Genomic DNA, 10,729 nt, shown 5'->3' on the forward strand with positions numbered 1-10,729 from the left:
GAGCCGGTCGGGGTGGGGTGGGGGGTGCGGGGCTTTGCGGGGCGTTTGGGGTTTGGGGGCAAAGAGGAACCCCCTGGACCCCCAGAATGGGACCCCTGAGTGGTCCTGTCCGCCCCGGGGGCTCCTGGGGTGCTGGGTGCTGCGTTTGGGGTGCTGGCTGCTGTATGTGGGGTGCTATATGTGGGGTCCTGGGTGCCATATGTAGGGTGCTGGGTGCTGAATTTGGGGTGCTGGGTGCCATATGTAGGGTGCTGGATGTGGGGTGCTGGGTGCTGCGTTGTGGGGTGCTATATGTGGGGTGCTGAGTGCCATATGTGGGGTCCTGGGTGCTGTATGTGGGGTCCTGGGTGCTACATGTAGGGTGCTGGGTGCTACATGTAGGGTGCTGGGTGCTGCATTTGAGGTGCTGTATGTGGGGTCCTGGGTGATGAATTTGGGGTCCTGGGTGCTGTATGTGGGGTGCTGGGTGCTATATGTAGGGTGCTGGATGTGGGGTGCTGGGTGCTGTACTTGGGGTGCTGGGTGCTGCGTTGTGGGGTGCTGGGTGCTGCATTTGGGGTGCTATCTGTGGGGCACTGGGTGCCATATGTAGGGTGCTGTATGTGGGGTGGTGGGTGCTGCATTTGGTGTGCTGGGTGCTATATGTGGGGGTGGTGGGTGCTGAATTTGAGGTGCTGGGTGCTGTATGTGGGGTGCTGGGTGCTATATGTAGGGTGCTGGATGTGGGGTGCTGGGGGCTGCGTTGTGGGGTGCTGGGGGCTGCATTTGGGGTGCTGGATGTGGGGTGGTGGATGCAGGATAGGGGGTGCCATACGTAGGGTGGTGGGTGCTGTATGTGGGGTGGTGGGTGCTGCATTTGGGGTGCTGGGTGCTGCATTTGGGGTGGTGGGTGCTGAATTTGGGGTGCTGGGTGCTGTACGTGGGGTGGTGCTGCATTTAGGGTGCTGTACGTGGGGTGTTGGGTGCAGGATGTGGGGTGCTGGGTGCTGCATTTGGGGTGCTGGATGTGGGGTGGTGGGTGCTATATGTGGGCTGTGGCCGTGGCGGGTGCCCCCCCCCGTGTCCTTGTGCCCCCCCCGGTTATGGGGGGGGTCCGTGGGTGCCCCCACCCTCAGGGCGCCCCGTCCCCCCCCCAACCCAGGGCTGTGCGTGGGGTTCAACGTGGACGTGAGGCGCCCGCGGCTCTTCCACGGGCCACCAGAGGCCCAGTTTGGCTACAAGGTGCTGCAGCGGGCGGGCGGCGGGGAGAAGTGGTGAGTGGGGGGCGTGGGGGCACCCCGGGGGCTCGGACCCACCCCAGGAGAGCCCACGGGGCGGGTATGTGGGGCTGGAGAGGGGAAACTGAGGCAGGGAGGGGGAAACTGAGGCTGGGAGGGGAAACTGAGGCAGGAGAGGGGGAAACTGAGGCAGGGAAGGGGAAATTGAGGCTGGGAAGGGGAAATTGAGGCAGAGAGGGGGAAATTGAGTCAGGAAGGGGGAAATTGAGTCAGGAAGGGGGAAACTGAGGCTGGGAAGGGGAAATTGAGGCAGGAAAAGGGGAAATTGAGGCAGGGAGGGGGAAATTGAAGCTGGGAAGAGGAAACCGAGGCTGGGAGGGGGAAACCGAAGCTGGAGAGGGGAAACTGAGGCAGGGAGGGGGAAACTGAGGCCGAGGCGTGCCGGGGGGTGCCGGTGACCCCGCCGGTGTCCCCTCACGCCGCCGCGTCCCCGCAGGCTCCTCGTGGGGGCCCCGTGGGACAGTGACCACCAGGGCGACGTCTACAAGTGCCGCGTGGGCCCCCCCAACGCCACGTGCGCCAAAGCCAACCTCGGTACGGCCGCGGCTGCCCCCGCGCCCGGCTCTGTCCGGCGCAGCCCCCCATGTCCCCGCTCCGGGGGGTCACCCCGGTGCTGACCCTTCCCCTGTACCCCGCCCCGTACCCCCCCAGGCTCCGCAGCCCCCCGCCTCGCCCCCATCCCCGGCCGCAGCGTCCACTTCGGGATGACCCTCCTGGACGCCGAGGACGGCGGCTTCGTGGTGAGGGGAAGGGAAACTGAGGCACGGCTGGGCCCAGGGGCTGGGTGCCAGGTGCCAGCCCCTCTCCGTGTCCCCCCTGTGTCCCCCCCCTCCAGGCGTGTGCCCCGCTCTGGTCCCAGACATGTGGCACCTCCGTCTTCAGCACTGGCCTCTGCGCCCGCCTGGATGGGGACCTGCGGCCAGTGGGCACCATCGCGCCCACGGCACAGCGTGAGTGGGGCAGGCAGGGGCTGTGCCATGCTGTGCCGTGCCAGGCCATGCCGGTGTCACGCACGTCCCTCCCCCTTGGCAGGCTGCTCCACCTACATGGACATCGTCATCGTCCTCGACGGCTCCAACAGCATCTACCCCTGGTACGAGGTGCAGAGCTTCCTCAGCAACGTCCTCAGCAAGTTCTTCATCGGGCCCGGGCAGATCCAGGTGAGGTGGCGTCCCCAGGGTGGCATCGGTGTCCCCAGGGTGGTCTCGGTGTCCCCAGGGCTGTGTCGGTGTCCCCCAGCCATACCAGTGTCCCCAGGACCATGAGGGTGTCCTCAGGGCCATGTCATGCCCAAGGGAACATCGTTGTCCCCGGGGTGGTGTGGTCCCCCAGATGATGCCACCATAGCCTTAGCAGTGCCACCACCCCTGGGACAATGCCATCATCCCAGGGGTAACGCCGTTGTCCCCAGGGCGATGCCATCATCCCTGGGGTGATGCCATCGTCCCTGGGGCAAAGCCATCATCCTTGGGACAATGCCATTGTCCCCAGGGCAATGCTGTCATCCCTGTGGAGATGCCACCCTTGGGGTGATGCCATTGTCCCCAGGGCAAAGCTGCCATCCCGGAGGCAATGCCACCCCTGGGGTGACACCATCATCCTTGGGATGATGCTGTTGTCCCCAGGGTATTGCTGTCATCTCTGTGCAGTTGCCACCCTGGATGTGATGCCATTGTCCCCAGGGCAATGCCACCATCCCTGGGGTGATGCCATTGTCCCCAAAGCAATGTTGTCATCCATATAGTGATACCACCCCTGGGGTGATGCCACTGTCCCCAGGGTGATGCCATCATCCCCGAGGTGATGCCATGGTCCCCAGGGCAATGCTGCCATCCCTGGGGTGATGCCACCCTTGATGCTATGCCATTGTCCCCAGGGTAATGCCACCATCCCTATGGCGATGCCACCCCTGGGGTGATGCCAGCTGGGGACGCTTTGGGGGGGGTCAAGGGCGTGTGGGGCGCGGGGCCGTGCCAGGCTGAGCCCCGTCCCGCGCAGGTCGGGGTGCTGCAGTACGGGGAGCGCGCGGTGCACGAGTGGGCGCTGGGCCGGTACCGCACGGCCCCGGAGGTGGTGGAGGCGGCGCGGAACCTGAGCCGGCAGGAGGGCAGGGAGACACGCACGGCCCTGGCCATCCGCCGCGCCTGGTGGGCACCGGGTTGGGATTGGGACTGGGATTGGGGTTGGGACTGGGGTCGGGGTTGGGATTGGGGTTGGGATTGGGGTCGGGGTTGGGATTGGGGTCAGGTTTGGGATTAGGATCAGAACGGGGATCAGGGTTGGGACTGGGATTGGGATCGGGATCAGGGTGGGGATCAGGATTGGGATTGGGATTGGGGTCGGGATTGGGGTCAGGATTGGGATTGGGGTAAAGATCAAGACTGGGGTCAGGGTGGGGATTGGGATTGGGATCAGCATTGGGATTGGGATCAGGGTTGGGATTGGGATCGGGCTCAGGATTGGGATCAAGGTTGGGATTAGCATCGGGGTTGGCATCAGGATCAGGGCTGTGGTTAGGATTGGAATTGGGATGGGGTCAAGATTGAGATTGGGGTGAGGGTTGGGGTGAGGGTTGGGGTGAGGGTTGGGATCAGGGTTGGGATTGGGGTTGGTATTGAGATTGGAGCCGGGACTGGGATTGGGATCAGCATCAGGGTTGGGATCAGGTTCAGGATTGGGACTGCAGTTGGAATTGGGATCAGGGTTGGGATCAGGAATGGGATCGGGCTTGGGGTGGATGTCGGATTTGGGGTGGGGATTGGGGCTGGGACTGGGATGAGGTCGGGATCAGGATTGGGATCGGGCTTGGGGTGGAGGCCGGGGTTGGGGTGGGGGTCGGGGTGGCCTCACGCTGCCCGTCCCCGCCGGCAGCACCGAGGCGTTCAGCCCCGCGCGGGGCGGGCGGGCGGGCGCCACGCGGCTCATGATCGTGGTGACGGACGGGGAGTCCCACGACGGCGAGGAGCTGCCCGAGGCGCTGGAGGAGTGCGAGAGGCGCAACGTCACCCGCTACGCCATCGCCGTGAGCGCCCCGCGCCCTGCCTCAGTGTCCCCGCTCCCCCTTCGTGGGGGCAGGACCCCCATCCCGGCTGCGTTGGGGTGCGGATGCGGCCCCGGGGTGACGCGGGGTGTCCCCCCCCAGGTGCTGGGGCACTACCTGCGCCGGCAGCAGGACCCCGAGGATTTCATCCGCGAGATCAAGTCCATCGCCAGCGACCCCGACGAGAAATACTTCTTCAACGTCTCGGACGAGGCCGCCCTCAACGACATCGTGGACGCGTTGGGCGACCGCATCTTCAGCCTGGAAGGTGCTGGGGGGGGGGGGCCCGATCCGGGCTGGGGTCCTGGGTGGGGGGGGGGGGCTGTGGGAGCATCCTCCAGGGCCACATCTGGAGGAATGTCCCCTCCGTCCCCAGGCACCCACGGCGCCAACGAGAGCTCCTTCGAGCTGGAGATGTCCCAGATCGGCTTCTCCGTCCACCTCCTGGAGGTCAGGTTTGGGGGGGGGGGCAGGATGGGGCCCAGGGGAGGTGGGGGGACAAGGGGGGGGTGACAGCCACCACCTGCCCCAGGTGGAAAGTCACCCTCAGCCCAGTTCGGGGGTCTGCGGCCCCGTTACCCCAGTCCCAGAGCAACCCGCGTGGGCAGGTGACATCTGGGGGGGGTTTGGGGACAAGGAGGCATTGTGGTGTCCTCGAGGAGGGTGACACGTGTGTCCCCCCCCAGGACGGGCTCCTCCTGGGCACGGTGGGTGCCTACGGCTGGGCCGGGGCCGTGCTGGAGCAGAGCGGGCGCGGGCGCCTCGTCCCCCCCCGGGACGCCTTCGCCCAGGAGTTCCCGCCCGAGCTGAGGAACCACGCGGCGTATCTGGGTACGGGGGACCCCGGGTGACCGTGGGGGGACACCCCCCACACCAGAGCAGTCCCCACCGCTGACGCCTGCCCTGTCCCCCCCCCCCCAGGTTACACCGTGTCCTCACTGCGGCTGCCCGGGGGGCAGCTCCTGTACGTGGCCGGAGCCCCTCGCTTCCAGCACAAGGGCAAGGTCATCCTCTTCGAGATGGCCACCACGGGGGCTGTGACGGTGGCCCAGGCGCTGACGGGGGAGCAGGTAGGGGCTGCCAGGGCGGAGGGGGCTGAGCAGGGGTGGGAAGGGGCTGCCAACAGCCCCCCCCGCCCCCCAGATCGGCTCGTACTTCGGCAGCGAGGTGTGTGCCCTGGACGTGGAGGGCGACGGCGTCACCGACGTGCTGCTGGTGGCCGCCCCCATGTACCTGGGGGCCCAGAGCAGGGAGACGGGGCGGGTGTACCTGTACAGAGTGGGGCAGGTGAGGGGCTGGGGGGGGGGGGACGGGGATCAGGGGACACAGCGGAGTCGGGGGGATGCGATGGGATTGGGGGATGTGGCAGGGGCAGGGGGTGCAGGGGGGACATGGATGGATTAGGGGGATGTGAGGGGATTGGGGGGGACACAACAGGGTTGGGGGGGTGCAGGGGGACCAGGGGGATGCAATGGGATTGGGGGGACATGGATGGATTAGGGGGGGATGCAGGAGGATTGGGGGGATGAGATGGGATTGGGGGGGCACATGGCAGGGTCAGGGGGTGCAGGGAGGGACATGGATGGATTAGGGGGGATGTGAGGGGATTGGGGGGGACACAACAGGGTCAGGGGGTGCAGGGGGATTGGGGGGACATGGCTGGGTTGGGGGGTGCAGGGGGATTGGGGGGACATGATGGGATTGGGGGAACATGGATGGATTATGGGGGATGCAGGGGGGTTGGGGGGATGCGAGGGAATTGGGGGGACACAGCAGGGTCAGGGGGTGCAGGGAGGTGGGGGGGATGTGGCTGGGTCTAGGGGCATACACCAGGTTCAGGGTGATGCAGCGGGGCCGGGGGGGGGGACACCCAGCCCTGGGGATCCCCCTGCACCCCCCCCACCACCTCCCAGCACCACGGGGGTACCCAGGGCCGCCCCGTGCCCCTCCACAGCGGCTCCTGGCCCCCGCCGGGACCCTCCACGCCGACAAGAGGCCGCAGGACGCCCGGTTCGGCTACGCCATGGCCGCCCTGCCCGACCTCAACCACGACGGCTTCGGCGACGCGGCGGTGGGGGCCCCGCTGGAGGACGGGCACCGCGGGGCCCTCTACATCTACCACGGCGCCGCGGGCACCCTCCTGCCCCACTACAAGCAGGTGAGGTGGGACTGGGGGGGCTGGGGGGTCCCCGCTGCCATCGAGGGGCTCCGTGGGGCTGAGCACGGCCTCGTCCGAGGCGGCAGCGAAGCCCCTGCCCCCCGCTCTGCCCCCGCAGCGCGTCGAGGCGGCGGCGCTGGCCCCCACCCTCCGGTACTTCGGCCGCAGCGTGGACGGGCACCAGGACCCCGACGGGGACGGGCTGGTGGACCTGGCCGTGGGGGCGCAGGGGGCAGCCGTGCTGCTGCGGTGAGGCTTGGGGACACGTTGGGGACAGCTCTGGGCCACCACGCTCTGCGGGGCCACCCGGATGCTCTCAGGACTCCTCCGTGCCTCAGTTTCCCCTCACGATAAGAGGAGGGGGACGGTGCAGGGGTGGATGTCACCATCCCCATGAGCATCCTGGTGGGATTCAGGGGGTTCCCTCCAGGGCTGTGACACTGTCCCCTCGCTGCCAGCTCCCGCCAGATCGTCCAGGTCAACACGTCGCTGACGGTGGAGCCGCCGGCCATCAACGTCATCCAGAAGAACTGCCACCGCGGCGGCACCGGCGCCGTCTGCCTCCGCGCCAGGGTCTGCTTCCGCGCCGGGACCCGCGCCCGGGGCCAGCGGGACAGGGACATCGGTGGGTGCTGGGGACTGGGGGGACGGTGGGCTGGGACCCAGAGCATCCCTGGAGCATCCCTGGAGCATCCCTGGAGCATCCTTGGAGGATCCCTGGGGCATCCCCAGAGCATCCTTGGGGCATCCCCGGAGCATCCCTATGATGTCCCTGGATCATCCCTGGGTGCCCCCAGGTCACCTCCAGGGTGTCCCCAGCCCCGGGGTGTCCCCCGGCGCTGACCCCCGTCCCCGTCCCCACGCAGAGCTCCGGTACAACGTGTCCCTGGAGGAGCGGGCTCGGGGGGCGCGGGCTGCCTTCGACTCGGGCGCCCGCCGCCTGCTCCACCGCCGCCTCGAGCTCTCCCTGGGCCGCCAGACCTGCCTCCGCTTCCCCTTCCACGTCCTGGTGAGCCCCGGTGGGACCCGGGTGGCTTTTCCCACCCCCCCCAGCAATGCTGGGGGGCTCACGGGGACCCTCGGCCCTCCCCAGGACACCACGGACTACCTGCGACCCCTCAGCCTCACCGTGAGGTTGGCCATGGCCGAGGTTGCGGGGCCGGTGCTGGATGAGGCGTCTCCCACCACCATCCGGAAGCTGGTGGGTGCTGGGGGGTGGTGGAGGGTGCGGGGTCACCCCCAGCACTGGCGTCACCCCCCCGGCTCCTTCCAGATCCCCTTCTTCAAGGACTGCGGGGAGGACGATGAGTGCGTCACCGACCTGGTGCTCAGGGCCACCATGGACATCGCTGGCTCCAGGTATGGGGTGTCCCCAGGGTGTCCCCGGGGCTGAGCCGTGTCCCTGCAGCCCCCCAGAGCTGTGACCCCCCCCCCTTGGTGACCGCAGGCAGAGCCCCCACGTCCTGCGCCGGGGCCGGAGGAGGGTGGTGGTGGACGCCGTCCTGGAGAACAAGGAGGAGAACGCCTACAACGCCAGCCTGCTCCTCCGCGCCTCCCCCAACCTCCACTTCTCCAGCCTCGCGCTCCAGGTACGGGGCGGTGGGGTGGGGGGGGGGTCCCCCAGCCCTGCGTGTGCCCCCCCCAGCCCTGCACAGACCCCCCAGCCCACCCCAGCACACAGACTGGGCTCCCTCCAGTCTCTCCCAGCCCGTTCTCATCCCCAGCCCATCCCAGCACACAGACTGGGGTCCCTCCAGTCTTTCCCAGCCCATTCTCATCCCCAGCCCACCCCAGGTGGGAGGTGGGTGTTGGGGGGGGGGGGTACGTGTGCCCCATGGGGTGGGAGGGGGTCCCCAGCTCCATCCCCCAGGGCTCCGTGGTGACGTGTCCCCCCCTCCACAGGACCCCAGCCCGGGGAAGCTGGAGTGCTCGGCGCTGCCGGGTCACCGCCGCCTCTGCAGCGTCGCTTACCCTGTGTTCCGCTCGCTGGCCAAGGTAGGGGACCAGGACCCCCCTGGGACCCCCCCTGGGACCCCCCGAGACCCCCCCGGCACCCCCCGCACCCATCCCACCCCGCTGATGGCTCTGCTCTCCCCCAGGTCTCCTTCACTCTGGAGCTGGAGTTCAGCTGCTCCGTCCTCCTGGACCGAGCCGAGGTGGCCCTCGAGGCCAGCAGGTAGGAGCGGGGTGAGGGGGGGGGGGCTGCACCCCATGGGGTGGCCGAGGCAGTGGGGGGGGTGGGGGGGAGGGTCTCGGGGTCCTCCTGAGCTCCCCACGGCCGTGTCCCCCCCCTCCAGCGACAGCACCGAGGCGACGCCGGAGGACAACAGGGTCCAGCTTTCCGTCCCCATCCGCTACGAGCCCGACCTCTTCCTCTCCAGGTAGGGCTGGGGGGCTCGGATGGGGCGGGGGGGGCTTCATGGCGGGGGGGTGGGGGGCAGAATCCGACCCCGCTTCCCCCCCCGGCAGCGACACCAACCTGCACCGCTACGAGGTTCACCCGCTCGGCACCTTCCCCCACGGCCCCGGCCCCGAGTTCAAGACCACGGTAAAGGTGAGGAGAGACAGGGGGTGCAGAGAGGGGGGGGGGTGTCTTTGGGGGGAGGTCCTGGCTCACCCCACTCTCCCCCCCACTCCAGGTGCAGAATTTTGGGTGCTACCCGGTCCACAACGTCACCCTCCGCATGGCCCTGCCAGCCCTGGGCTACGGCCGGGCCACCTTCCTCTCCGTCACACGCGTCCTGGCCGACAACGTGAGTCCCCTGACCCAACCCAGGGGGGGTCTGGGGGGGGGTCCCTGCACCCCCCTGGGCGCTGACCCCATCTCCTGTCCCCCCACCCAGGCTACCTGCGTCCTCCGGGCCCCCCCCGAGGAGCCGCGGCAGCAGGGCATGGCCACCGTGGTCCCCGTGCACCCCGCGGACCTCCTGCACGTGGACAGGCTGGTGGGTGGCACCACGACATCCCCCCGAGATGGGGTTTTGGGGAGGGGGGGGGGGTCTGAGGGGGGTCCCCACCGTGTCACCCCCCACATCTTGTCCCCCCAGGACTGTGGCAACGCGTGGTGCCAGGAGCTGAGCTGCCGGCTGGGGCGGCTGGCCCGCGGCGGGGGGGCTTCGGTCCACGTCCTCCGCGCCATCCACAACGACTTCTTCCGTGGGGTGAGGAGGGGACGGGGGGGGGGTGACGGGGAAGGGGGACCCCCCCCCCACGCTGCGAGGGGAGAGCTCGGGGTGGGGAGTGTGGCTCGAACTCCCCCCTTTCCCCATCCTCAGGCCAAATTCAGGAGCGTGCGGGTGGTCAGCACGGCCTGGCTGGGGGTCCCGGGGAGCAGCGTGCTGGTGCTGGAGGAGGGGGCGCAGCGGAGGGAGGTAGGAGCCCCCCCAGACCCCCCCACTGCCCCCCCCCGACCCCAGGACACCCCAGTCCCCGTTTGCTCCCCCTGGGGACCCTCCTTTTTGTTCCCCGCAGACGGTGCTGGAAATCATCCAGGCGAAGCGGGTGCCCGTGTCCCTCTGGATCCTGGTGGGCAGCGTCCTGGGGGGGCTGCTCCTGCTGGCCCTCATCATCTGCGGCCTCTGGAAGGTGAGAGCGGGGCTGGGCTCGCCTCGGGGGGACAGGGGGGGACATGGCGGGGGACAGGGAGCTCTGCCCACCCTCCCTCCACCCTCTCCCTCTCGCCCCAGCTCGGCTTCTTCACCCGCAAGAAGCTCCCCGAGGAGGAGGAGAAGGAGGAGCAGTGAGGGCTGGCGGTGGCCCCTCGAGCCCGGCGCCGCTGGGATGGGACATGTCCCTTCCCCACCCTCGGGGACAACCAGGGGCTCGGGACTCTGCCACCCCCTCACCCCGGCTCCGTCCGTGCCGAGGGCGATGCCTGCGCGGGGGCCGGATCGTGCTGGCACGTGGGTGCAGGCAGGTGAGGTCGGGGCGAAGGAGCCCCCCAGGTTTGACCCGAAGGACTTGGGGGGGGTGTGGAGGTGGGGAGAGGGGGAAGCCCCCGGGCTGCCCCCAGCAGCTCCCCCAATAAAGCTCAGCCCCGCGGAGATGCTTGAGCGTGTGGTACCCGCCGCCGCGCTCCGCCCGCAGCCCCGGTGCCGCCGCGGCTCGGGGATGCTCCTGGAGCACAAATGCTTCCCACACCCCAAAAAAAACCCCACTGAAACACTCCGGGGTGACACCAGGGTGACAAAGGGCTGGGGGGAGGTGTGCGTGGCCACCAGACGCCCCAAACCCTTCATCCCTACACCCTCGCAG

At 68.8% G+C, this 10,729-nt stretch overlaps 1 protein-coding gene across 1 annotated transcript; it reads left to right on the plus strand.

Annotated features, from left to right (window-relative positions):
* Positions 1-1,740: 1,740 nt before the first annotated feature.
* ITGA10 (integrin subunit alpha 10) lies at positions 1,741-10,392 on the plus strand. The gene is made up of 28 exons (XM_068414468.1): positions 1,741-1,811; positions 1,929-2,017; positions 2,113-2,227; positions 2,310-2,437; positions 3,276-3,424; positions 4,149-4,299; positions 4,420-4,585; positions 4,694-4,767; positions 5,004-5,148; positions 5,239-5,387; positions 5,461-5,604; positions 6,272-6,475; positions 6,594-6,724; positions 6,934-7,100; positions 7,342-7,484; positions 7,569-7,676; positions 7,749-7,834; positions 7,923-8,064; positions 8,378-8,470; positions 8,575-8,651; positions 8,773-8,856; positions 8,945-9,029; positions 9,115-9,228; positions 9,319-9,420; positions 9,523-9,636; positions 9,751-9,846; positions 9,947-10,060; positions 10,162-10,392. The coding sequence occupies exons 2-28, from the start codon at positions 1,982-1,984 to the stop codon at positions 10,216-10,218; spliced, it is 3,174 nt and encodes a 1,057-aa protein (XP_068270569.1). The 5' UTR covers positions 1,741-1,811; positions 1,929-1,981; the 3' UTR covers positions 10,219-10,392.
* The last annotated feature ends 337 nt before the right edge of the window (positions 10,393-10,729 follow it).

This window comes from Nyctibius grandis, chromosome 17 (assembly GCF_013368605.1).
Source record: "Nyctibius grandis isolate bNycGra1 chromosome 17, bNycGra1.pri, whole genome shotgun sequence".
NCBI lineage: Eukaryota > Metazoa > Chordata > Aves > Nyctibiiformes > Nyctibiidae > Nyctibius > Nyctibius grandis.

Excerpts from the sequence above, each read along its gene's own strand:
- ITGA10 (XM_068414468.1), top strand. The coding sequence starts at position 1,982 with ATGACCCTCCTGGACGCCGAGGACGGCGGCTTCGTG. Across the intron at positions 8,471-8,574 it reads TGTTCCGCTCGCTGGCCAAG|GTCTCCTTCACTCTGGAGCT; the intron begins GTAGGGGACCAG and ends GCTCTCCCCCAG. Across the intron at positions 10,061-10,161 it reads TCATCTGCGGCCTCTGGAAG|CTCGGCTTCTTCACCCGCAA; the intron begins GTGAGAGCGGGG and ends CTCTCGCCCCAG.